A 27,952-nucleotide genomic window follows, 5' to 3' on the forward strand; every position below is an offset into this window, starting at 1 on the left:
TTTCTTTGTGTATTTGAAGTGGATTTCGATTGCGGACATGCGTTTCCCGAACGAAACGAGCACCGAGAGAGTTTTTTTCCTGCTTGGCAAAAAAAAAGCTTCAAGTGCTCCGAGGCGGTTTGTGTAGAAACAGAAATACTAGAGCGTTCACGAGCCAAGTTGTTAAAAGTGAATGTGTGCGTGTGTGTTTGTGTGTGTGTGTGTGTGTGTCTCGCCTAATTATAGCTTTCACTTTTTGATGAACACGTCGACTCGTGGCACTTTCGATATCATTTTTTTGCTGCATAGTTCCTGCTCGTTGTGAATATTTGTTGTTTTCAATCATTTTATTAAAACGCAGTTTAATAGGCCCTTTGCATATAACACAACCAAAAACCCGCCTCAAAGACAGATTTTTATCTCACTCCAAGTGTTTCTTTGGGTCCAAATGAATGGTGGATGTTTCAACCAAAAATATTTTTATATTGCATAATTCACTTATTGCGGTCATTCGCCTTGTTGAGTCACCGCCTTTTCCGCGCAAAGGTGCGTGAAAGTCATCCGAAAAAATACCGGACGTTGCCTAAATGTCAAACCACTTTCAACATGGCGGGTTATGTGTGTCAAAAACTGCGCATACAAATCTCTGAACAAGGAAAAAATAAAACGACGGCACATTGCAGAGCGGGCGATGTCTCTTTTGATGCGCACACACGAGCTTTAATGAATTAAATTTAAAGTGTGCGTTTGGCGACTCCGGGGGAGTTTTTTTCCGTTGCAGTTTTGAGTGTGCAAAGTACATGAGCTGGAGTGGGAAACACACATGACCTGCAGCCCGGGCGCACCGTGCACCCGTGTGGCTTCGCGTGCACGTTTACGTTTCCTCTTTTACTTTTATTATGCATTTTCCGAATATAAATATATAGATAGATATATATCGGGTTCTGTATAAGGCGTGGATAGCCTGTAAGGCGGTTGTGTTTGGCAGTTGAAGTGAACTGGGAACGGGGGGATTTCACCCCATGTGGTGAAACCCCCATTTAGATATCGGCCTAATTTGTGTGATGGATTGTTCTTCATTTCGATCAGTTTCGCATTCTGTGTGCATTGTTTCAGTGGTGGTGACTATTTAACGATTAAATTGATAATTGGGTTATTCCACCTATCCCTTTTTTTATTTTTTTTATTTCCACGGGCGATTTGCAAATCCTCCGCTCAGCTCTCTTATTCTACATGAGCTCTGCGTTTTTTTTGGCGGAATCCGCCTCCGAGTCCGGATTAAAATCGTCAGCAGAACGAAACAACGAGGTCCATGCGATGGATCCGAACAATACATTCCTACATTTGTCTAATCAATAGACTCCACCTTGCCTTTTTAGATTAAGCCGACTGCTCAAAACATGGTAGGTCTATGCATATTGTCCCATAACAGGAGATGTGTGAAGCGCATTCGGGAATGTGTCACAACACAACACCCAACCGTGTTTTCCAATTCCTAAAAGACTCAATTCATTGGGTCTGCTCCACAATATTGAGGATTTCAGGCTGCTCAACAGCTCCTCAAACCACACTCTCATCACGGGGTTGGTTTTTTGATAACGCATTGTATGCAAATCGGTCCGGTCGGTATTTCTTTTTTAAAGACTTCAGGATATTGTAGGCCTAAAGGCGCGGAGAGATAGCCGTGAACGGGGATGATTGAGACCACTGAACGCCCCCCCACCATGTAATGGCTCTTCAGTACTCCCAGATTAAGATCTATTGAACGAGCACATTTGCAACGTGAACAAGCTCACCCTTGAGTTCACACGTCACATGGGCAACCTCAGTCGCAGACGAATAAATAACTCCCAAGTCAGTCGTTTTATGAAGTGGAAAACAAATGCTTTCAGGAAAACATGGCAACATCTCCATGCTGCGGTGCCCCAAATAAGCGTTCAGCACTTTAGCCAAACAGGTTTAGCATAGTGCTGAACCGTTCACCGTTTTTCTCCTCTGCTTGTTCATTAATGAACAGCGAGTTCTGTCTTGTGCGCACGTTTGTTATTTTGCAGCATTGGGGCTGACCTTCCGGAACCACATTTCTGTCCTTTGTTTTTTAGTTTTTCTATCATTGAAGGACATTTTGAAAACCATGTACAGCGAGTCCATCTTGAAATCACGGTTGTTTAAAAAAAAAAGTATTGTCTCCCGTTTCCTAAATAAGAGGAAATTCTAAATTCGAGTCCAGCATGTCCGCGTCCCCCCAACAGATGACGGACAGCATGTCGGACTAACGAGCGGCAAAACGCGGGCAGGAGCGGAGGCATGTGTGCTTTGGTAGCTAATCTCTCTAAATCCTTTCCTGTTTAATCGTCTGTAAACTTGGCTTCAGGGGAAAGGCGTGGACACCAACGTGTGTACGGTGCCCGGGGGACGTGTGTGTGTGATTGGAGGGGGGGAGCTTGGGGTCGTCTGAGTGCTAATCAGTTGAGACCCCAACTCCTCCATCTATGGAGGACAGAACAGTAGTGGCCCGCTCGGCCCTGGGATTATGTGTACCAAATAGGGTTCTTCTAATCTCTGGTACTCCCGTCCTCGCCAATCTGGGCGCACACTTTCGTCCCATTTGAGATTCATTTCCAAAAAAGAATGGGATTAACAGCAGGTCATTTGGACACACACACACACACACACACACACACACACACACACACACACACACACACACACACACACACACACACACACACACACACACACACACACACACACACACACACACACACACACACACACACACACGTTGTGAACATCAGTTGCATTCTGCTTTTGTTGATTTCAATTACACCCTTTTTTTGTTCTTGCACTTCATTCATGAATCAGGGCTCCTCGTGGTGCTTCGTTCTCCGATGGTGGATTTGTCCGTGGAAGACACAGAGTCTGATCATTCTGGCACATTTTGAGTGCATTAGTGCTTTTCCGTGCAATGTTACAATCTGTGTGTTTTGTCACGTTGACGCTTTGATGACTTTGAAAAAACAGATCATCCGGGAGCATACAGGGTTTCCCTTCCCTGCTGTCCTTGATTAATAACCCTTTGATTCACATTTAGTCAGACATGTTTTCATCAAGCACTCCCGGTAGGCTCATGGGACTTCCTAACAGTGTTTACAAGCTGTGTGTGTGTGTGTGTGTGCGTGTGCGTGTGAGTGACATGCTCATGTCTTGCATTGCTCCAGCAAAGCAAAGCTGTTGCTAAACACATGGTATGAGGAATATGTGGAGGGGGGATCGTGAGTGGGACAGGGGACAGAGGGTCATCATGGGAAACAAATTAGCTCATCATCTCGTTGTTTACCGATAGGGAGAGGTGTGTGTGTGTGTGTGTGTGGCTGTCCTCGGTGGTATCACAGGATGCAGATGAGTGGTTGGGGGCACAGAGTGACCTCTGAGGACTCGTGTCTGTATCGTTTGTGGTTGTTCTTCTTGTTGTTGTTCTGGCTGTGTACCCGAATGGCCACAGACCTTGAAGAGGGAACTGAATAGGCCTCCACACTTTTATTCCTGTTTATAATGTTTTTATCTTCATAAACATTTTATCTTTCATTATCTCAATAACTCCACAAAACCACTGTTTTCAAGTATCACCAAAGCTGCGACGTTTCCTGCGGCATTTTTTTCCTCTGTGCCACGGGCTGGTATCAGCCGATGGAGGCCATGGTGGAGGGAAAAACCTTGACGCTTGTTTTTTCAGGATGGATTGCCACAGAGTTAATTGTGGGTGTGCTGGAGGAGAAGTGTGGGTGGAAGCGCGACTCTATGGCTGACTCACGATCAGCGTAGCCCTGGGTGATGGGGAGAGAGAGAGGGAGAGAGGGAGAGAGAGAGAGAGAGAGAGAGAGATTCTAATTTGGTTACTGGCATTTGAGGCTGTTCATTCCTGCATAGTAGAGATGTAAAATAATGAAGACAATGGAGTTATCCAGTTACTGTGACAGACTTAAAAATAATAATAGTTTGCTTTCTACTTAAATGCATTCCTCTCTTTGATTACTGCAACGGTTGTTATTTATATCCCAAAGTAACTGAAACGTTACGCAGAGTCGAGGTTGGATTGCAAACGTGTGTTTGATAGATCGGGCTGTTTTTATTCTCCCGGAAACTAAAGTTCCTCATCTGTGCCAGCTGCACTCTGCTCATAATCTGTACCCGCACCTCTGTAATGCCGCTCGTGTCAGGCCTGTTTTTCTACTCTATTGTCTAAGCATAGGCTGGTGATCGGATGAAGAGTTTGTTTCAGTGGTATGCAAATCTAATCCAACCAGTCATGCGCATATGTAGGTTGAGAGCGAAAGAGAAAGGGAGAAGGGAAGAGGGAGGCAGAGACTTTAGACGGTGAACAGGTGGATGCATTTTGACACAGGCACGTTTTATTTTGTTTTTCTTGTCAGTATCATTCAGATCAGTTAATTCGTTCAATAAGACTTTTACACAATTCACGAAAAATATATGGAAAACAAAAAAACGAAAAATATGACTTAAGTAATAACGTATATCATTTGAAATGTTTGTATTTTTTACAGTTGCCTAGTGTGGATGTAGTGCTGCGATGCAGTGAAGTCAAACAACAGGCTGACAAACAAACAAAAACAACTACAAGGTCAAAGTTAAAAGTTCACCGAGCAACGGAGGGCGCAGGATGCAGAACCGAAGCCACGACCGTTCATTGGCTCGGGCCGCCGGAAGGTTCCACCCTTCCACCAATGGAAAAGAAGAAGAGATACCCACGGGTGAGGCCCATTAACCAATCACCACTTTCCTATTTTGCCTATTTACTCTGAAGTGATCTACGGGGAACTCTTTTAGGGGGTAAGGGGCAACTTGTCTACAGATTGAAGGCAGACTTTTGGGGTTGGAAGCAATCATTTATCTAAATTGAGCAAAACACTCTCCAACCATTACCATACTTCCCCCTGCCCCGCTGCTGTAGTTTTCTGTTTAACGCTGCAACATTCACTCTCTATCTGTCTCGGTCCCTCCATCCCTCTGTCTTTCTCTGCCTGTCGCTTTCCCATTTTCTCTCTCTCTCTCTCTCTGTCTCTGTCTCTGTCTCTGTCTCTGTCTGTCTCTCACCGTCTATCGCTCTGTCTCTCTCTCTCTCACCGTCTATCGCTCTGTCTCTCTCTGATCAGATTAAAAGAAGCTAATGACACAGTCAGTGTAAGAAACTCACCAAAAGGGGAATGTTGCCTTTGGCCGACAGCACGGGAAGTTGTCAATTCTGCAGCAGTCGCTTCTCGTTTAGGGGAAGCCACAAGCCTGCTGCTAAGTCGGTCAAATGTTTATTACGGATCTGTGTTCATGTAATACTTTTTTTATGATTCAGATGGCTACACCTTGTGCTTGCAAATGCACCAACTGAAATCTAGATATGGCAAAGCCAACCGGCGTACGATAGTACATTGTAGGTCAAGTCTCACTGTAAGAAAAAGACTTCCTTCCACAAATGTGAGAAGACAAAGATATCAACAAAACAAGAAATGAAGCCTTCGGCATAAGTTGAATTTCTTTCGGGAGTTACTCCAAAATGTCCCTGGTATTGAGTTCACCCACACATATGCGTCAGCTGAACATACTGCCGAATCTGGCCTAGAGCGGGTTGGGGGGGGATTTCTGGGGGATTTCTCGTTTTTTTTCCTTCCAAGCATTACAGGTGACTGTCAAAAGTCAGGCTTTGATCACGTGTGGGCGACAAGACATGCTCCGCAAGCCAAATACAGGTCTCTCTCTCTCTCTCTCTCTCTCTCTCTCTCTCTCTCTCTCTCTCTCTCTCTCTCTCTCTCTCTCTCTCTCTCTCTCTCTCTCTCTCTCTCTCTCTCTCTCTCTCTCTCTCTCTCTCTCTCTCTCTCTCTCTCTCTCTCTCTCTCTCTCTCTCTCTCTCTCTCTCTCTCTCTCTCCTGGAACAGGTTGGAGACCCCCAAACTATTCATACGGCCCACTCCCCGGTGGCCTGCCCAGACAATCAGTCACACAGCGGGATCATACATCCCAGGCCCGCCCAACCCCACACACACACACTCCCTGCGTGCGTGCGTTCACACACTCTCTCGCCCACAGCGAAGAGAAGCAGAGAGGGAGAGGGAGGTGGAGGATAAAGCGGACACGTTACACCTTCACTCTATCTGTCTCCAGCAGGCTACAGGAAGTGCTTTCTCCTTCACAGGAGCCTTCAGCGGCTTGGGTTTTCTGTGTTTATATTTATATGCAAGGGGGAGGGGCTTATTTGGAAGAATTTGCATATGCTGTGTGTAATTATATACACGTTGGTGTGTATTGGCGCCGCTCCGAGCTGACTCATTAGGACTTGCAAGACACAATTTGAAGACAAATTTGAAGACTCATGAAGACACAATTTGTTTTTGTTTCTCTTTGTATTTTTCTGTATTTCGTGTCACTAGGCACACAATGAGAAGAAGTGATTAAGCAATTAATTCCGAAGCCAGCTATTCCGACATTTTTAAGGATTATTTCAGATTGACTTATTGATAAAAAAAAAACATATGAAAACCACTGGCAAAATATTGTCATCGTGCCTCGCCTCAAATTAGGCGAGTGATGGAATCACTCGACTAATGAGTTTCTGTGTTACTTCCTGTTTGGCGAAACGACATCCAATCAGACGGCGGATCGGCGGAGGAGGAGGCAGAGTTCAACTGGGAGGAGTACATGGAGGAGTCGGGCACCAGTGCCGCCCCACACACGGCCTTCAAACACGTGAGTCGAGGTGGGGGGCGGGGCGGCTCATCGCACATGCAACGCACCTTTTTAACGCCGGGTCATTTGTTTATTTGTCTTTTTGGTACAGAGAAACAGTATTACCGTTTTGGGCTTTTGTGTTAAGGGGTCTTCTGGGAGTTGTAGTTCTTTAGCTTTGTAGTTTTGGGTTCTGACAAAGCAAAATATTCTCTCTCTTTTTGCGTTGTACGTGGGCTATTATGGGATGCCAAGGACATTGGTCCTTGGCATCGTGGCATCGCACACTCCTCCTAGCAGTATCCTAACCACGGTATATAGAAGGATGGAAAAACAGACCCGCCATTTTCTATTTTGTTATAAAATGTAAACAAACATCTCGTCTGTTCCAAATGAAAGTGCAACAACTAATGGAGTGACCTCTCAGCTCAGTAGGCCTACACTTATTTTTTTTCTACACACACAAACATGCTGACACACAGCCCCACAACCTCACCACAAATACCCCCAGTGTTTAAATGGGGAGGCCGGCCTTACGTCACTCCCTGCCTCGTCTCACGTAACAGACGTTGCACACATATAATCTGCCTTTCGGTCCCAAAGCCGCCACCGCCATGACAGTTACATCACAGGATTCACACTGGTGATTGTGATGAGGAAGACTTCTATTGATAGATAGATAGATGGATAGATGGATAGATGGATAGATGGATAGATGGATAGATAGATAGATGGATGTACTGTAGATATATATAGATAGATGAATCAGTTTTTTCGGTTTACCTTTTTTGTAAAGTTTTATCTGTGGTTGACGTGAGGTAGAGATATCTACTCGAAATCCCCCTAAAATGTGATTCTAAAATCGGTCTAAATAATGAATATTCCAGGTCAGAGCAGCACGGCACCAGGGACGTTGGCTAGCGAGCGGTATTTGTTAACGGTTTCTAGGTAAAACCGCTCCGTGTTATTTCTCAACGTGTTCTACGAGTGTTACCATTCAGTGTTGCAGTTTTGTCCGTAATTCATTGGGATTTTTTATTGTTTACTTTTTTTCTTTAAATGCTTGGATGAATTTAACAAGTTAGATTTTGTTTGTGATAAACTGCATAGAGAATAACGTGTGTGTGTGTGTGTGTGTGTGTGTGTGTGTGTGTGTGTGTGTGTGTGTGTGTGTGTGTGTGTGTGTGTGTGTGTGTGTGTGTGTGTGTGTGTGTGTGTGTGTGTGTGTGTGTGTGGGAGAGACTGTGACTGCTGGGTTCTCGTCTTGGTTGAGTTGCAGTGAGTCGGGAACAAACCAAGCGTGAATTTTCCCCTTGAACTGTGGCGTTCCCATCCTCTCTCTCTCTCTCTCTCTCTCTCTCTCTCTCTCTCTCTCTCTCTCTCTCTCTCTCTCTCTCTCTCTCTCCTCTCTCTCTCTCTCTCTCTCTCTCTCTCTCTCTCTCTCTCTCTCTCTCTCTCTCTCTCTCTCTCTCTCTCTCTCTCTCTCTCTCTCTCTCTCTCTCTCTCTCTCTCTCTCTCTCGTCCACACCTCTTCCATCCTCTATCTCTCCATCTTATTTCATTCTCTCTCATCTCTCACGCCGTTCTTTATCAAATTTTCCTTAACAGACGCTGTGTCACTCACTGCTGTTGTCTCTTTTGCTCTCATCAAGATTTTATTCTCCTTCTCCCTCCCTCCCTCCCTCCCTCATTCCCTCCCTCCCTCCCTCATTCCCTCCCTCCTTCCCTCCCTTCTCCTTCCCGTCCCCCTTGTTTCCCTCGTGCTCTCTGTTTGGAGCCAGGACAAATTGAAACAGTGATTTCTCTTGGGTTTCAACGCATTCTCTCGCTCTCTTGCGCCGTCTCTCTCTCCCCTCTCTCAAACAAACGCACACAAACCAACGCACACGTTGGCACACACTGCCGCCCATTGCTCTCTCTCTCTCTCTCTTACATAAGCCGGCCAGAGTCTTTCAGCACATTTGCATTGTTGGAGCAGGAAGTGCCCAGGCCTGTTTGTATTGTGTTTATGTCTAAGAGGATGGCCTTTTCCACTGTGTGTGTGTGTGTGTGTGTGTGTGTGTGTGTGTGTGTGTGTGTGTGTGTGTGTGTGTGTGTGTGTGTGTGTGTGTGTGTGTGTGTGTGTGTGTGTGTGTGTGTGTCTGAAGGACTGCTGTTGAGGCCGCCTATATGTCTGGGAAATTAAAAACCTCCAAAAATTCTTCCTTACTCACTCCCGGCTTTCTCCCTGCTTCACATTTTTAGTATTGGATGGAAAAAACCCTGCACACTCACACACACTCCCTCCCCCATTCTAGTTTACCCCCTCTCGCTCCCTCCCTCTCTCTCTCTTTCCACCTGTCTCGGCCCGAGCGCGGAGAACCAAATTTCAGGGAGCCCAAGGCGGGAATCACAGGGATGTCAAGCAGTCTTTGCTTTGCTGCTTTTTTAGAAATAAAAACTCAATTTCCCATGAGCCACCATGGCCCTTCTGTGGCAGCGCGTTGATTTGTTTGGACAAGTGGAGGAAGAAGTAGCAGTAGCTGGAATTCTGTGTGTGGAATCTAACCCCACGGCAGGAATTTGGAATATTTGGACCCATTTGTTGATAGTTGATTGGCCTTATCGTAGTCTGGAGTACTCTACTTTGTCGGTTCTAAAGCTGATTAATAGAGGCGATTACTGAGGAGTAGTTTCCCGTAATTCTACTATGCAAAGCGCTTCCCTCACACAAATAGCAGTCTGCAAACTAAGCAATACATTTTCAACAAAAAAACAATTTCCCCTATGTACTAGAGGGGAAAACAGACCTTCTGCCTAACTGCTAAATCTTAAAGTTATCTATCTTATTTTACTATTTCATTTTATTGTGTGATGTTACTTCGTGAAGCACTTTGAGTCTGCCTCGTGTATGAAATGTGCTACATAAATTAAGGTGCCTTGCCTACCTACTGTACTATATATATATATATATATATATATATATATATATATATATATATATATATATATATATATATATATATATATATATATATATATATATATATATATATATATATATATATATATATATGTATGTATATATATATATATATATATATGTATGTATGTTAAAAAAAAAGATAACTATGTCCCCCCCACCCCCTCAAAGTATAAATTGCCACAAACTGCCACTAATGGCCCTTTGGACTGAGTTGAAGCCCGGTGGAAAGAAAACACGGAAATAAACTCCTCTCCATTATTCATTAATCAGAGGAAAAGGAAAAATTGTGCCAGTTGATCCTGTAGACCAAGCTAGTCTTTAAAATCTGTTTTCTACACCTGCTATGCAACAACACTATTACGATACAACCCAGGTGGAGCGAACTAAGTTTGAATACAAAAATCTACATGGTTAGTCCCCCCGCAGTACCAAGCATAGGTCAACCATAGATAGACACGCCTGAGCTGGGCTGTTCATTTAAACGTATGTGTCAATGCAGTTAAGATTGCCTTGAAGGGAGCTGATATAGAGTGATTGTGACTTGGAAAAGACCTATGCCCCATCGGACGTTCATTCATTGTGTTGGGTGGTTACCCCGCGGCAAGATGGCGGCATTGTTGACGCATGCTTAGAAGCCGAATGCGATGATGTCAGTATATATATCTATGTAGGACAACAAGCCAATGCTAACAACCCTCAAGTCTTCCTTCTTAAATTCCTCTTTTCATCATTTTTTTTTTCTCTTTCTTTTCGGGGCCTGTGATTGGCCAGGTGGAGACCAGCCTGCGGAGCAGTTTCCAGCCGGGCATGAAGCTGGAGGTGGCCAACCGGGCCGGAGCCGACACCTACTGGGTGGCCACCATCGTCACCACCTGCGGCCAGCTGCTGCTGCTGCGCTACTGCGGCTACGGCGCCGACCGCAAGGCCGACTTCTGGTGCGACGTCATGACCGCAGAGCTGCACCCCGTGGGCTGGTGCACGGCCAACGGCAAGACCCTCGCGCCCCCACAAGGTAAGGGGGTGCTGTGTGTGTGTGTGTGTGTGTGTGTGTGTGTGTGTGTGTGTGTGTGTGTGTGTGTGTGTGTGTGTGTGTGTGTGTGTGTGTGTGTGTGTGTGTGTGTGTGTGTGTGTGTGTGTGTGTGTGTGTGTGTGTGTGTGTGTCTGAAGGGAAACAGCTGGCTGGCTTATTCTCTTATTGGCAGAGGGGTGAAAACAGGTTGTTCTTTTTACCGTAATGGCCAATGTTGCGAGGGGGAGAGAGTGAGAGTGTGGGGGTTTTGGGGGGGGAGGGGGTCTTCCATCTGCTAAGGCTGCAGCTAGACCTTCCAGTATACCCAAGTAGATGCCTCCACACACACACACACACACACACACACACACACACACACACACACACACACACACACACACACACACACACACACACACACACACACACACACACACACACACACACACACACACACACACACACACTCTGACTTCCCTCCAGGTGTGTGTCCATTGGCCATTAGCTTTAACTGCCCCCCCACGCTCTCTAATAAAAGCAGCCATGGTGTTCTCTACACCTTGCACACCACCTCTATCACAGTAAGACCACTAGGAGGAGGAGGGGAGGCCAAGCATTAGCAGAGGCTCTGTTAAAGTAGACTGTGTGTGTGTGTGTGTGTGTGTGGTGTGTGTGTTTCCTGATGTTTCTTCCTCACCTGCTCCACATCGTAGATGGATGGTGACTCACCCTTCGGTGCGGTCAGGCCATTTATTTTTCGCTCTTCCTCCCCCCCCCCACACACACACACACACCGCGATTGATGAGTAGCGTGTGCACTTTCATCGCCATGGAGACAACGTGTGTGTGTGTGTGTGTGTGTGTTGGGGGGGGGGGGGGGGGTGCGTGTGTCTTGTCTGAAATGGCCAACGGAAAAGGGGTTGTTTTTCGTAGTGTCATTTATAAAAAATATTTAAGACCTTTTTGGATGGGTAAGGGGTGAGGGGTGAGGGGTAGGGGGTAGGGGGTGGGGGTGGTTGTCCTTGCCTCAACTTCCTCTTCAGCCCGTGCTACTGAAGCAGATGGCTGGCTTTCTCAAACTTTGAAGTGTAGAAGTTATCTCTCATGGCGCATCTAATAAACTGCCTGTTTTTTCCGTGGCTTGCTTTTTGTTTTCGCTATTTTGGAATTCAGACGAGAAAGGAAAAGCTTTAATGTTTTTTTTTTGATTTGAGAAATCGTGTGCGTGTGTGTGTGCGTGTGAAGGCGTGAGTGCTAAGGCCTCACTCATTGATTTGTCGGTGGACATGTTGACGAGCCGGGTGATGTTTCCCCGATCGGGGACCTATGGGTGTACAAGCTCAGACTTGTCGTCTAGAAATTGAATATTTATGTCAAATGTATTTCCCTCCCAGGTCCTTAGAAAACATACAACACATCCGCCTCACCCATTTGCATGCGGTACAGACCGAGCCTTGTCTGTTCTAAATTTAATTTACATGAGACGTTGTATATTTTATCTTCACTTCATAAGAGTTGAATGTCATGAATAAACTATATATTCTCTATCTCCTGTTTCTATAATGTAGCACTCGAAGCAGTTTGCTTATGTGATTAAGTCTAAGCACTCATTATTCTTATACTTTTTGGGTTGTATCTTTGTGGTTGAATGCAATTATTGTAAGTCCCTTTGGACAAAAGCGTCAGCTAACTTAATCAGATGTAATGGAATTTAGTAATATAATGTGTTCAAATATATTCAACATGACACTATGACACTACGAGCTTGATTGGTGGTGTGGCATTGAAAATACCAAGACCAGGAAGCGATAACAATAAAGGGGGAAAATGTAACCTGATTTCTTTAAATTACCTTTTGGTCCCAAATTTGAGGATTATTAATTTTTGCCTGAATTCACCAACGATTATAAAGTGATGCCCTCCAAAACATGTAAACATACTGTTTAGAAAAACACAATACTTCTTTGTGTGTGTGTGTGTGTGTGTGTGTGTGTGTGTGTGTGTGTGTGTGTGTGTGTGTGTGTGTGTGTGTGTGTGTGTGTGTGTGTGTGTGTGTGTGTGTGTGTGTGTGTGTGTGTGTGTTGCTGAGTCAGTGTGACTGAGAAGTGTTGAGGTGGCTAGCGGGGGCGTGTCCTTCTGATTCATATAAACATGGTAAATAATAATGATGAGTCACTGCTTATATCTCTATTTTCTTTTTTCTTTTTTTTCTCTCAGATAACCTTTACCTCAGAAAAGGTAAGGAAGCTTTTCTGATGCTTCTGGACTGACCACTTTGTCGACTCTGCTTAGCATGCTATGCAACGTATATGACTTGTGTGGCTTGTTCTATGATAGTTAAGCCCTGGCGCTGTTGCATGTCAGGTATTCTATGCTAATTGACGCTACCCTATGCCATGCTATACTACTCTGCTATGATATGCTACACTATGCTATGCTACACTACTTTATGCTATGCTATGCTATGCTATGCTTGTTGTGGTGACCGTTCTCCCCTTCACCGTCTCTCTTCTAGTCTAAGATGTTTAGCCTCCAGAGCCTAATGCCAATTCCTTCAACGCTGCTATTTCTCTTGCCCTTTTTTTCTCTTGGCTTTTTTTTCCCTCTGTCTCTTTCTCTTTTTTTCTTTCTTTTCTACTGCTCCCATTCTCTCTTTAAAATTGATTCACACACACACAAATGGGGTGCTTAAACACAAACACACTACAATAGAGTATTCGGTAAATGTTATTTTTCTTTCTAAGCACTGACTTGGAGCAAGCTGTGCACAAATGATAGTGCATGTGCCACAGTGCGGCCAAGAAGCACACTATCGCTTTGTGATAGTGTTTTCCACCTTTGGTGTGCGTGTGTGTGTGTCGGAGTGTGCGAGCGGGTGTGGTATCAGTGTGGTGAAGTCGGCATGAAACAATCAATCATGCGTGTAGCAACGGTAGAGGAGGCTATTTGGGGGAACTACGCACTATAGCGTAGATAGCATAGCTGCCAGGAGTTGGTGATATAACCTTTAAATTATATCCTGATATTTCAGGGTAAATAATTTTTCAGTAACGATAATCATGGCGATATGAAAAAAAACATGTTTATTTCTTCAATTATCAGTGCTTTTAGTGACATAATAATGCATAAATCCCAAATCCCAAAAGGTATTCACAGCCCACATGCACTGCCCTTCCCCAGAAATCCGCCTTTTTTCCGACAATTTGTGAGTCAGTAACAGTCAGTAGGGGGCATTGAGATCACTTTCCTCCAGCGATTTGGAGGGAATCCGAGTCACCGGTCAAGAGCAAAGGCCATTAATATGCAATTTTGGGCATTAGCACTTATCAGCACAGCAATTATCAAAATTGACACTGTGTCGTCACTTATTTAGATACCATATCATCAAATAATTCAATAAAAGTATAAATAACTAAATTGTTTAATAGTTACATCATCAGAGGCTGATGCCCGCGCCGGCTCTCAGCCATTCTGCCTTGTGTTGTTGTTGCGTGGTTCCTCCGGCAGTGCTTCCCAACCCTTGACCTAAGTTGTTCCGCTCAATTGTCATCAAGAACTTTTGCAGACCACCTAAAATGCAAACTGGCAAAACATTTATAAATGCACGTGAATTTTCAGATCAAAAAGTGCCAATTTCCCCTTTTTATGCACAAAGATTTCTGCAAGAAGGCCATGGGCCGGAGGAAAACACTGAAAAGCAAAGCTGCTTATGCTCCCAGTGTGTGTGTGTGTGTATCTAGCAAACACAAATTAACACCAAACATCAATGGGGAGGGTGAGGGCTGGGAGCTGGCGAGCCTGTTCAGGCTGGGCTCAGAGTGGGGTTAGTGAGACGCTGGTTTCAGCATGAGCGCTCTCCTTGAGTGTTTTCCCTTTTTGTGTGTGTGTCTTTTCCTCAGTGCCCCCGTGCTGTTGTTAGTGCACCCGTGCGTATGTATATGCCGTATTTTTTACATTCCCCATTCCTATAGCGTTAACGGTATACAACGCACAGAGTAGTCTCATCGGCATATAGAAGAACTTAGGGCTGTATGTTAGCATACGGCCCTCAGAGTCTGGCCCACCCCCCACAGAATCGACATAATGCATTCACCACACAGCTTCCTGCCAGGGCCTGATGCAGATCAACGTCAGAGATGAGGTGTGTGTGTTTGTGTGTGTGTGTGTGTTTCTCAAGTCATGCTAATCCCGGATGTGCAGTAGTGGCTCAGTGCACTGCACAAAACAGCCACGATTGCAGATTTTAACAATCACTTTAAAAAGGAGGGAATACCCAAATAGTACGATTAGTCAGATATACATGAGGCTTCATGCAAATACAACTTTAACAGAACCAAAAGACACTACAGAGTGTGCACATAATGTATTATTGAAATGACATAACTTGGCCTTCCTGATTCACACACATGCATGAAGGCACATACGAACACACACACCGCCCGCGGGAGAGTTGGCCAATTACGGCTAACACTTAGCTCCTGAGGGAATTGATTTTACACATTGCTCTGATCTGCCCTCTCTTGCTATGGACCCAGGTTGTTAAAATGCCAAAAGAAGCGTTAAATCATTGCACAAAGGGGGAAACTGTAAGACTAAAAGAGGATAGGTAGTTAGTGAGGATATATAAATCAGATTATTATCCAAGCATTTCTTCCCCTCTTTGCTGTTGACAAATTGTCTTGGTAACTGCATAGTCGCTTTGCCGTTCATCGCTTTGTAACTAAAAGGAAAAGAACAACAACACATAAGTCAACGGGATTCTCCTTACTTCTCGGCCTTCATGTTGGATCAACGGGATCTGGGTTTTTCTGTGCGACAAAGGCACATAAACACATACCTCCCTCTCTCTCCTACGTTAGATCCTCCATTGGGGATTAATTTGAAGTACACGGGTCGTTATGGCATCAACTTTCACATGGCGCATTAAACGTCATGTGTTTAAAGAACGAGGGAACTGTAAATACAAACCAAAACAAACACAGCAACACTCCATTACACAAGGGGCGGGAACGACGTACGCAAACGACTCTGAGTCATTTTGTTTGTTTATTTTTTCATTTATTTATGCGATTGTCTCGCTACACATGTGTATCGTGAGAGTATGTAAAGAGGGAGGGGGAGAGAGCAAGAGAGGGAGGGGGATTGTTAGGGGAAGAGAGAGGGGGGAAAGACAGGGATGCTCCTCAAGGTTAATAATGCATTTTATTTTATTTTGTTCTGTGAAAATGGTCTTCTTCCGCTTCAATGTTTTTCTTCAGCCTTGGGGGGGGGGGGGGGGGAAACGGAGAGATTACTGTTGATATAAGAGGCTCCATCGTGACAACATGGCCTGGGGGAGAGAAGGGCGTGGAAAACAGAGAGCGAGAGAGAGAGAGAGAGAGAGAGAGAGGGAGAAGAGACTTCTGCCTCTCTCTCTATCTCTATTATTGTCCGCCTGTGTTTTAAATGGCTTCCTGTGTAATGCAGGCGGCCGTCTTCAAAATAGTTTCTCTGCACACTGCTACATCAACCGACATGCATGTGTGTGTATTTGTGTGTGTGTGTGTGTGTCTGTCTGTGTGTGTGTGTGTGTGTGTGTGTGTGTGTGTGTGTGTGTGTGTGTGTGTGTGTGTGTGTGTGTGTGTGTGTGTGTGTGTGTGTGTGTGTGTGTGTGTGTGTGTGTGTGTGTGTGTCTTAGCTGTCCGGTTGCCTCAAAGAAAAAATATTGATATAATCAGCAGCCAAATGATTGTATTCAACCAAGGCTGAACCGTGGCAAAGGGTTTTTAGAATCACAGGGAAAATGACATTCCTCATCATTGATTTTATTTAGCGAAACAAATGTAGGACTGTTGGTTTGATTCACAAAGGACGGGTCTGAGAGCTGCCGGATAAAAGATTATTGATTAGCCCACAGTGGAAAAATTCAATGATTTAATTATAATTCAGAACACTGACTTGACGCATTTGAACTGAGGAACAAATACTTCTAAACTTAATGTGGATATCTCATAAATTTGTATATAATTGTCTGTTAAGTTAATGTCTATCGCCGAATTAGAGAATGCAAAACTGATTACCGAAGTTGATCTTAAAAAATCTTTTTAATAATCAACCATGAAAGAAATAAAGTTTTCTCATGATTGACTGGGCGGGGCGGTAATATGATAATGAGCCTGTTTGATTGACATACCTCTGTTGAAGGACTGTCACATAACTGTAAAACCGAAGTTTGTTCAACCGGCGGTGCTTATTCCATTTCACTCAAAAAAACATGATCCTCTCGGTTACTTTTTTATGTCGATGTATTTCCCTGGGAAATTAGCTAATATAGACAAGTAAGAAATATAACCATTTTGGTTTTATTTCATTTTCTGTTAATTCCTGTAATTTCCGTGGAGTAGGTCTGCCCTTTGATGGAAACGTCTGTATTCTATCCACGGTATAATGGAGACAATAACATTGCACTAACATTACATTTATGTTGTTATGTTAAAAGCCATTGTCCCGTTTCCACTCACAATGCACAAGCACAACAACCACAGTGTGTTCCCTGTATTATTTCAAACATTACCATGTAAGAATCTAGTTACAAGCTTCAAACCTATTTTTAGTTTAAGCACATAAAACGCAACCTGTGAAATGGCAAGTTATTCATCCTACTAATAACGCCAACAATTTCAGCAACCTGAATATACTTAGTTTATTTGGATTTATCTTGTATGACGCCGGAAAAACAGACATTGCATATCTTTGTGCTATATGTAGTAAGGAAGTTAGTAAGGAAGTGCCTAAGTTTGAGTGAGATTGTTGGTAATTTTGTGCTATTGGTCAACATTGTGGCGTGCGCAGTGACTACAATTAGTATTGTGATGATGATGACATTTTCCCCCAAACAGATCCAGAGAAGGAACTGTGAGGCTGAAGTTTGCATCAATAGATTGACTGATATATGTTTAATAATGTTTGGCACATGTGAACTAGATTCTAAGAAAACTCTTATTAACCTAGTTAGAATCAAATCATGTATGTAGGTTACCTGGGACTCTAACCAATCCAAACGGGATTAATGTCGGCTACACAATAACTCAAGGAAGGATGAAAAATCCCCCAAATTGACTGTTGTTCTCCATTTGTTCGACGTCGTTGTCATGTTATTATTATTACTCTTCGTTTCCCGACAGTAATGGAGGATGGAGCTTGTTATATTTCCCTCTTTGAAATGAAAAGCCCCGCGGCTTATCTCCGCTCCAGATTGTGCAGACTGTGTCGGGGAAAGGATCGGGCTGCGTGCCAAGTCGCTTTGTTAAGAAACAAAGATTCCTTCTCTCTTTTTTCGAGTGAAATCGCTGACTAATATTAGACGGAAACATGCCGATGCTGGTGGTTCAGGGCGGGGGGGGGGGGGGGGGGGGGGGGGGGGGGGGGGGGGGTGGACCGCTGAACACAGGGGGTTATGGCTGGTGACACCGAAGTCTTGTGGGAATCAAGTTACAGCGGGCAAATCGGACGACTGCGACCATGGCTTGAATTATACACAGACGCATTTTTTGGAAAAACATGAAAAGAAAAAAGGATAAAGACTCTTCCGTGCATGTGTGTGTAAACACCCCTTCCTTCTTATGCCACTGTTGTGCATGTGCACTCATGAATGCTTTCCTTTTGCAGTCCAAATAACATCCTTCTGTATAGCACCTCATTATGCCTTTTTTTGGGTGATTATTTGATAATATTAACGCTTTTTTGTTTTTGTGTGTCTGTGTCTGTGTGTGTGTGTGTGTGTGTGTGTGTGTGTGTGTGTGTGTGTGTGTGTGTGTGTGTGTGTTCCACTGTAGCCATTAAGGAGAAGTTCAGCGACTGGACGGACTTCCTGGTTCAGGAGCTAACAGGCTCGCGGACGGCGCCGGCTAACCTACTGGAAGGGGTGAGACTGCACTCATTCTCACTTGAAACTATTTAAGATCCGGATCTACTTTTTTTGTTAATGTTTTCCTTTTTTGTTAACCTTTTATCACGTATTTCAGCTTGCTGTGTCTATTCTTCCTTTTTGTTTATTCCTTTTGAGGGTCTATGCATATCAGAGGGCTCTGCTGAGTCTGCTGGGGGTTTCTCTGTGCAGACAGTGGCTATGTTGTGTTTCAGGGGCTCATTGCCACAAAATATGCCAGCCTCCGCTAGAACAAGAGATTTTTGTCTTGCTGCGCTGTTTCGTTTTTCTCTTTTTCTTTTTCTATTGTATTAAATTCTGCCTCTCGTCTCTTTCCTCTCTCCCTCCCTCCCTCTCGCCCTCCCTCTCTCCCTCCACCCCCCCCCCCCCGACCCCCAGCCTATGAGGGGTAAGAACACGGTGGACCTGGTGGTAGAGGCCTCTCTGATGGAGGTCCGTGACCCCACCAGCCCCGCCCTCTATTGGCCGGCGCGGGTGGTCCGCAACGTTGGCGGGCGCCTGCGGCTGCGCTACGTGGGCCTGGGGGGGGGAGGGGGAGACGAGGACCCGCAGGGGCGGGACTTCTGGCTGTTTTACCTGGACACCAGGCTCCGCCCACTTGGCTGGGCCAGCGAGAACTCTCTCTCTCTGGAACCGCCCACAGGTGAGAGGGGGAAAGGGGGCGGGGCCTTATGTCTCCATGACAACGTTATATTTGATTTCCTTTTTTTTTTTTTTTTTTTTTTATGTCTCAACAGTGTAGTCAGAGAAAATGCAGTACTTCATTAAGTCCGGTCTATGTTCGATTACGGCTGAACCGTTGTGTTTCATGACATTGCCTGGGCATACTGAATATAGTCGTGAACATATTGGCAGTTTGTCCCTTCAACAGCCAATGAAATCGAATTTTGAAATCCAGTGAAATTTAAAATGAAATTCTCAAAGAGAGCACTGCTCTTTCGGTTGTGAAAGAAAAACACAAGAAACGACCCTCGAGCGTGGGGGGTCGTCAGGGGGGGGGGGGTGACTGTCCGACTCTTTCAGCTGGCGCTGTTCCCCTTCATCCATAATCCTCCTTGTTTTTTTTAATTTCATTTTTATTCTGTTTTTTCTCGACAACAAAAGCTAGCAGCCCGGTAGGGGAGATGTTTTTCTAAGGCAGACTCTGTTAATTCATCTCCTTGGTAGATAGTTTGGCGTCGCTGGCTAAAAAATGTGTGGTGAGATAGCTGTGAGCGTGCGATGGCGCATACTAAAGAGTCTCATCATGGCAGCTTGTGTCAACACCTTGGCCAGCCAGAAGCGGCACGCTGTTGTTTGTTATTGCAACGTTAAAAACCAGTCCTTCAACACACTTGTTGTCTCGGCCTAACAATATGCACGCACCATCTTTCGTTTGAAACTGATTTCTCTAACTGACATTTTTTGGCGGGGGCGGGGGCGGGGGCGGGGGCGGGGGGGCGTTCATGCTGATGACGATACTACAGGCTGTGGACTTTGTGTTTGGACACGATTTAATTCCGCCCTCACAAATCAGACGTTAGATAAATATCTAAAGTCTTTAGATGATATCTAAAAGCCTGCTGGCAGAGCGGCTGGGATAGCATTTAAAGAAAGAGAGAAAAACTAAACGGGAGGATATCTTGTGATATGAGGAGCATGTTTTTTGTCAACGGGCCATTTTCTAATTTCATGATGTCTTTAAACCTTGTCCTGGTTTTATTCCTCTGTCTCTGTGTCTTGTCTGTCTGCCTGTCCCTCTGTCTGTCTGTCTCTGTCTGTCTGTCTGTCTGTCTTCCTGTCTCTCTCTGTCTGTCTCTTTCTCTGCCTGTTTGTCTGTCTCTCTCTCTGCCTGTCTCTCTCTCTGTCTGTCTGTCTGTCCCTCTCTCTGCCTGTCTCTCTGTCTTCCTGTCTCTGTCTGTCTCTCTCTCTGTCTGTCTGTCTGTCTGTCTGTCTGTCTGTCTGTCTGTCTGTCTGTCTGTCTGTCTGTCTCTGTCTGTCTTTCTGTCTCTCTCTGTCTGTCTGTCTGTCTGTCTGTCTGTCTCAGAGCTCAGGTCTCTGAAGAGCGCCCCCGAGTGGCAGGAGGCCCTGGAAGCAGCACAGCAGGAGGCCCAGGCGAAGCCTCTGCCCCTGGAGGTGTTCAAGGTGAGACACCCAACCCCTGTGTGTGTGTGTGTGTGTGTGTGTGTGTGTGTGTGTGTGTGTGTGTGTGTGTGTGTGTGTGTGTGTGTGTGTGTGTGTGTGTGTGTGTGTGTGTGTGTGTGTGTGTGTGTGTGTGTGGTATTCACTGGTCAATTAATTTCATGGAGCCTGATCATAAACGCATGTCTTCATTTACTGCTAATTCCAAGTTACATATTTGTTGCCCATCAATTTGCCCCGTTGACGTGCTCAGCACCACACACACACACACACACACACACACACACACACACACACACACCTCTTGTCCAACGCCTCCAGGCTTCGGCTTACCTGTTTTCATGTCTTTGTATTTCTTTTGTTGGACACACCCACATTCGCACGCACAAACACACACACCTACACACACACACACACACACACACACACACGCACAGTGCTCGATAATGTATCCACCAGACATGCTGGTGTGACGCATTAAAAACCGTGACAAGACGCACAAAGAGGAAGTGGGCCTGCCTGATTGCATTTTCATTTTACTTCGTACAGGACCACACGGACCCCCCCAGGCACTCCTTCAGCACAGGAATGAAGCTCGAGATGGTGTCGCCGTGGAAACCGCTGTGCATCTGCCCCGTCTCCGTCACCAAGGTGAGCCAATGGGGAAAGGGGAGGGTGGGGGGGGAGCAGGTCGAGTAGGCGGTGTGTGTGACTCAATGTTTTTCTAAAGAACAGTCCTAATGTGAACCTTTTTTGAATTTACTTGGAAGGGCTTTGCATTTTATCGCAGACGAGTAAACCTGAACGACCACCACTTCTGTTTATCGTGGATGACTCATGCTTCTCTCTTGTAACCTTTACCGGGAAACCCGACTTTTCTTCCTGTTGTTATATGATTCTGTGTGGGGAAAAAAGCTTTCAGTAGACAGGCCCGTCTGTGTGCTGAGCGATACGTTGCCAACGTGTAGAATTTGACTAAGCCAACCAGAATTGTACTAATGAATTATATTTAACAGTTGCAACTATGAAAACCCTTTTTAACTACCATCAGTGATCTTTTGGAATAGTTTACAGACACTTATGCTGACATCATTTTTGAAAAGATTGACCTCTGGGTATTGTAGTTAAACAAGGACCACTTTAGATCTAAGGCAACCAAACAGAGATCATGATGTAAATACTGGGAACCCAACATTCAAACAAACAACAGACGCTGTACAGACGCTGGTGCCCTGAGGATGGACTTTGAGAGGACCTACTCCTTATGTCCCTAAATCACCGGAATGTCAATGAGTTACTCATAAATCCACTCATACAAGAACAATGCGCTGCCCTGCCTTTTCAATACCAATGCCTCAACCTATCTTTCTTTGTGTATGACTATCTGTCTGTCTTTGTGTCTGTCTCGCTTTCTCTCTCTCTCTCTCTCTCTCTCTCTCTCTCTCTCTCTCTCTCTCTCTCTCTCTCTCTCTCTCTCTCTCTCTCTCTCTCTCTCTCTCTCTCTCTCTCTCTCTCTCTCTCTCTCTCTCTCTCTCTCTCTCTCTCTCTCTCTCTCTCTCTCTCTCTCTCTCTCTCTCTCTCTCTCTCTCTCTCTTTCCCCCCCCCCCCCCCCCCTCCTTCGCAACAGGTCTACGACGAGTTCTACTTCCAGGTCACAGCGGACGACCTCTCGCCCGAGGCCACGCCCACGTCGCTGGTGTGCTCCGCCCTCACGCCGGGCATCCTGCCCGTGCAGTGGAGCCTGAAGCAGGGGGTGGGCATGGAGCGGCCCGGGGGCTACGCCGGCCAGGACTTCGACTGGGCCGACTACCTGAAGCACTCCGGGACGGAGGCGGCCCCCGACACCTGCTTCCCCGACGTAAGGGGTCTCCAGCGGCAACATGTGACGTGTGGGAGCTGGGGGGGCTAGATTGTGAAAAGATTATTAGCAATTATTTTGGTCAATATTGAAATCATTATTATTGAAGTGATTATTTTTGAGTTTGAAAACATGACACATTAATTGAGCATTTCTCTCCCATAAAAACACTTTGTAATTGGAATCTTTGAAATTTCCCCTTAAAAAAATACACACAATTTTCAAATATCCAGCTGTACTGTAATTTCTATGAAACATTTAATCACTAAAATAAACGTAGAAAATAAAATGTATTTATATATAATTTATTTAAAATAATTAAATACATTTTTAAAAAAAATCCAGAAAACAAAATCTCGATCAAAATTAAATTAATTGCACAGCCCTATACTAGCAGTTCTTTTTATGTTGCTGTTTCAGCATCACTACGGGACCCAGACCGTAGGCTGAGTGAGGGCCTCTTGCATTGAAGCCCATTGACGGCATGTTGTTTCCAGAAACTGGGAAAGATAACCCTTTTCTTACATGGTTACATAGACAGTTTTGGTCAACAAATGCACTAAAATAATGTGTTTTAATATCTAAAGATATTTCTATATGTATTCATTTAATATATAAAGATATATATTTGTATTAAATCAAGGATAATTTAATAATTAAAACAAGGAATGCCAATTAGATTACAATTACTCATTTGTGGTTCTAATTCTTGAGTAATGTTGACCTAAGCAGCTAGAGTTTGCCTGTTTAGTGGAGGAGGGGATATGTGGAGACGCAATGCTTACAATGGATCAAAACCGTAGTGCGACCGCATGACACAGCATAGTCATGGTGCAGGGGTCATGAGGAGGTAAACAAGATAAAAAAAACTCCTTTACTTCACTACAAATGTGGAACCCCCCCCCCCCCCCTCAAAAGTTATTGATTCTTCCCTGATTCTCAAACCGTACAAGTTGGAAGTTACACATTGGCAAATCCTTAAAATGATCCCATCCATCATCAAATCAAATTTCCGTCATTGGTAACCGCGGTGATGGACCGTTGTCTTATTGGAACGGTTAGTTAGTGTGGATGTTTGTGTGTTTGTTTGTGTCTGCGTGAATGAGCCTTCTGATCTGTTCTTTGCCCCTTCCCAGGAGTGGAAGAACCGGGACTTCTCCAAGGACACCTGGCTGGAGGCCGTGAACCCTCTGGTGCCCTCCGAGGTCTGCGTGGCCAAGGTCACTCAGGTCAAAGGTCGTCTGATGTGGCTGCTACTAGAAGGTAAGAGAGACGGAGACAGAGAGAGAGTGAATGAAGAATGCAAAGATCAACTGAGCTAAACTATTTTCAGTTTTACCCATATTAATAATTTACCCAAAAGCTTACACTGTAAGACTCTCTTTTACCTAACGTATGCATAGCAGAGATCAAGGTCTAACCCCTGAATCGACCGTTATTGAAGAAAAAAGAGATTGTATTTTTGTAGGTCATACCATTACTACATTACATTAAATAAAAAAAAAAATGTGTATTTTGTGGACTTACAGCAAGTCCATTATCATGAAGACATAGCCCAAAAAGCGCATGAATAATTTAAGTGCATACAAATTCACAGAAAAGGGAATGCAATTTTATTTTTTTGTGCTGAGATATGCGTGTTGGAGTTGTGTGCTTGTGACAGCATCTAATCCCACTATCTCTTTCTTTTCCTCATTCTCTCTTTCTCTTTCTAACTGTCTCTTTCTTTCTCTCTCTTTTTCTCTTGCGTGCAGGTGTGTCCAAGGGGCTGTCAGAATGCATTGCGGATGTGGAGTCTATGGACATCTTCCCTGTGGGCTGGTGTGAAGCTAACGGCTACACGCTAACTACACCTCACAAGCCCGTCTGTACGTCCGCACACACACACACACACACATATACACATACACACGCAAACGCATACACACATACACACATATAACCAAACACAGGCAACAGTCACACTGAAGGAAAATTTGGCCCTAATTATTTTTTTGTCATCTTATGTGACCTAGATTTATTTTGTGCATGTGTCCGGGTTTGCTTGGATGAGAGTGCGTGTACTGGCAGAGTATGAATAGGCATGCATGCCTGGGTCTTTTGGACACCAAGTTGGCCTGCGTTTAACACACACTGTCCTGGTATCTGACACAAATCTCCTAGCCAGCCTTGGGCTGGGGGGAGAGGTGTTTTTTTGGACTCTCTCTGTCCCAATAGCCTTTAAGAACATAGAAGCCTACATTTTGTACTCAGACACTTGAAGACATGGACGGATCGTCATTAATCATTAAAGACATTGTGTCCGAAACCACTTATAATGATTTTGGATGCATGCCACCAAGAATCAGTTTTGTGAATCTTGCTCAAGGGCGCCGGCAGGCAGACTGCGTACCCAGTACCTTTTTTTTTTTTTTTTTTGGCTGGGAGTCAAACACTCTTCCCCCTACACTATACTGCACACACACGCACGCGCACACACACACACACGCAAAGTCCTATCATTCCTTTATAAACAAACAAATAAATCCCACTTGGGTATTGAGTTCTGCTGATATAACAAAGCAATGCATGCTGGTTGTGCTTTGGCTTTCTATACTTCCGGTCCCTAATGTCCTTACTTTCCTGTCCACAGGCCAGAACCAGAAGAAGATAGCAGTGGTACAGCCAGAAAAACAGTAAGAAAAGACACACACACACACACACACACACACACACACACACACACACACACACACACACACACACACACACACACACACACACACACACACACACACACACACACACACACACACACACACACACAGACACACATTCTCTCACTCGTACTCACACAAACACAGACTTCAGCCATGAAACTCCTCGATGAAACTCCTCCCCGTTGTTTCTGTGGTTTATTTTATGGCTTTAAGAGCCTCTAATTACCAGTGTTCGGTGATGGTGATGTATATGTTTTAATTGTCTAATGATAAATAAACTCACAATACTAATAATAGTCATGGATGTTGAAACCAAAGGATTCAAACGACGTTACGACGTGTGTGAATCGGCGGCAGGTCTGAAATTAGATTGGGCGCTGCGGCAGGACTAGAGACTGTAAAAACAGAGAGCTAAGCGGCCTGCTCAGTGTTTCACCTGTGAGCCATTTGCTGACTGCTCTGTGCAGCCAGTCAATGGCTGACTGCTCTGTGCAGCGAGCCATTGACTCACTGCACAGTCCTGAAATGTGTGTGTGTGTGTGTGTGTGTGTGTGTGTGTGTGTGTGTGTGTGTGTGTGTGTGTGTGTGTGTGTGTGTGTGTGTGTGTGTGTGTGTGTGTGTGTGTAGTGCCTTATGGGGCCCTGTTGTTGAATCGAGTTTTACATATCTGAGGCGAGGCAGATCTCCGCCTCCTCCTGTTTTGATTACAACATTTGAATAATGTTTCCAATCACGGCACTTCATTGACCTTTGCCCCCGTTTGGTACCTGCAGGTTGGCTCCGCCCCCACCCATCGAGACCGCCCCCACCAACACCTGCCCGCCGCTCAGCGTTGATCCAGGTAACCATGGCGATCAATTATGGTTTTTGATTTTCGGTTTTGTTTTGTCCGTGTCTTCCATCAACCGCAACAAGAACACACACACACACACACACACACACACACACACACACACACACACACACACACACACACACACACACACCTACTTTCCAACTTCCCTGCTCTTTTTTTTTCTTACTTTTTTCCGAACCACACACTTGCTCATGCATAATCATGACCTCCCCTAATTACAATTCACCCTGGCCGTGGCGTTCCAGGTGTTGGCAGCCCGGGTGGGGGAGGGGGGGGGGGGGGGGGGCGAGGAGGTGAAGCGTTTGCACAGAGGTCGCGGTTCACCTCAATCACAACGACCCGTAGCCCCACCCCCGGCACTTCACTTCTCGGGGGGTAAGGGGGGGGACAAACATGGAGGTATTCATGCCGTGCTAGTTTGTGTGTCTCTGAGACTAACATTTAATCTATAGGTTGAAAAACACACAATGCTACGTTGATAACTGACAAACGGCCTGTTTGTGACATAACGCTGGCAATGTTTTAGCGCTGTTTTCTGGGTTTGTTTTGTCAGTCGATAGGCGCTCGTTATTATGTCTCCGACCGCCTCATCGTTTAACCAAGCGGCTTCTCCTTTACAGTGTTGTTGTTTTGTCTATGTTTTGAACACCTGTGTTGCTCATGAAGTGATGAGCAGTTTTCCGCAACGTTAGTCTTTTCATTCCACACCCCTTGATTTGTTATTCAGTGTTTTGTTTTCTTCCCATGAGCCGTCTTGTTTTCTTTCTACTTGTTCTTGTTCTTTTCCATCAATCAACTTGTGTCTTTTCACTTTTTTTGGTTTCTACCTTTTTTGGTTTCTACCCTGTTTCTATCTATTTGGTTTATTTTTCTACCCATTCATCCCTAGTTTCCTTCCAATTGGTTTCATTTTCTACCCATAAACCCACTTGTTACTTTAAACTTGGTGAACAAGTTCTTCTTCTTAATGTCCCTTGGCGGTCTGTTTTTCTTCTCCTCAGGCTCGGCCAACGGTCGCTACTGCTGCTCAAAGATCTTCATCAACCACAGGTGCTTCTCGGGGCCCTACCTGAACAAGGGCCGCATCGCCGAGCTGCCCCAGGCCGTGGGGCCCGGCAAGTGCTCACTGGTCCTCAAGGAGGTGGGATTCACACATCGCCTGACTAAAAGGATAATACAAAAAAAATACAATGAAACATGCAGGGTAACTATGTAGGGAAGGTGTCTGAAAATGTAAAATAAATAAATAAAATGGAAAGAAAACCCGCAAAAGACATTCAACATCACATCAGGGAGATTGATTGTGCCAACATACCAAGACAGGTTCTCTGATGTCACTCCAAAGCACTCTTTGAAGTCCTCTGAGGCGGGGCTAATGATAGTTTTGTTCATGGGGAAGAACTTGTAAAGAAGAAGGAGAGGGGGAGAGAGAGAGAGAGAGAGAGAGAGAGAGAGAGAGAGAGAGAGAGAGAGAGAGAGAGAGAGAGAGAGAGAGAGAGAGAGAGAGAGAGAGAGAGAGAGAGAGAGAGAGAGAGAGAGAGAGAGAGAGAGAGAGAGAGAGAGAGAGAGAGAGAGAGAGAGAGAGAGCTCTAGTTAACCACCCGCAGCTCCTCAGCGCTGCCTTCGCGTTGTGTTGACGATCTGCCAATCAAGCCTGCTTATCCGTAAACATGGTTGACGTGCCGTGGCAGAAGTGCAATAGGAGCTCCGCATTTCTCCCGGGGCCCCATATCGTGTGTTCGCTTGAGCGTGTGTGTGTTAGATTTGTATGATGTGTTAATGCAGGCGTATGGACGTACGCTA

The 27,952-nt window shown here is 45.0% G+C and overlaps 1 protein-coding gene across 2 annotated transcripts in view; it reads left to right on the forward strand.

The window, feature by feature from the left end:
* Positions 1-27,952, forward strand: part of sfmbt2 (Scm like with four mbt domains 2) — a 34,278-nt gene that overhangs the window by 200 nt on the left and 6,126 nt on the right. The window contains exons 1-15 of one of the 2 annotated variants that reach the window (XM_056578412.1): positions 2-2,298; positions 4,545-4,751; positions 6,641-6,735; positions 10,451-10,691; positions 12,906-12,926; positions 18,503-18,591; positions 18,994-19,258; positions 20,642-20,739; positions 21,286-21,387; positions 22,364-22,594; positions 23,731-23,857; positions 24,349-24,462; positions 25,227-25,269; positions 26,067-26,134; positions 27,151-27,290. In XM_056578412.1, the coding sequence (XP_056434387.1) occupies positions 4,661-4,751; positions 6,641-6,735; positions 10,451-10,691; positions 12,906-12,926; positions 18,503-18,591; positions 18,994-19,258; positions 20,642-20,739; positions 21,286-21,387; positions 22,364-22,594; positions 23,731-23,857; positions 24,349-24,462; positions 25,227-25,269; positions 26,067-26,134; positions 27,151-27,290 (1,725 nt within the window). In that variant the 5' untranslated portion in view covers positions 2-2,298; positions 4,545-4,660. Of the gene's footprint in view, position 1; positions 2,299-4,544; positions 4,752-6,640; positions 6,736-10,450; positions 10,692-12,905; positions 12,927-18,502; positions 18,592-18,993; positions 19,259-20,641; positions 20,740-21,285; positions 21,388-22,363; positions 22,595-23,730; positions 23,858-24,348; positions 24,463-25,226; positions 25,270-26,066; positions 26,135-27,150; positions 27,291-27,952 lie in introns of those variants that run through there. The other variant, XM_056578411.1, reaches the window with a different exon arrangement.

Source organism: Gadus chalcogrammus, chromosome 19, assembly GCF_026213295.1.
Source record: "Gadus chalcogrammus isolate NIFS_2021 chromosome 19, NIFS_Gcha_1.0, whole genome shotgun sequence".
In the NCBI taxonomy this organism is placed as follows: Eukaryota; Metazoa; Chordata; class Actinopteri; order Gadiformes; family Gadidae; genus Gadus; species Gadus chalcogrammus.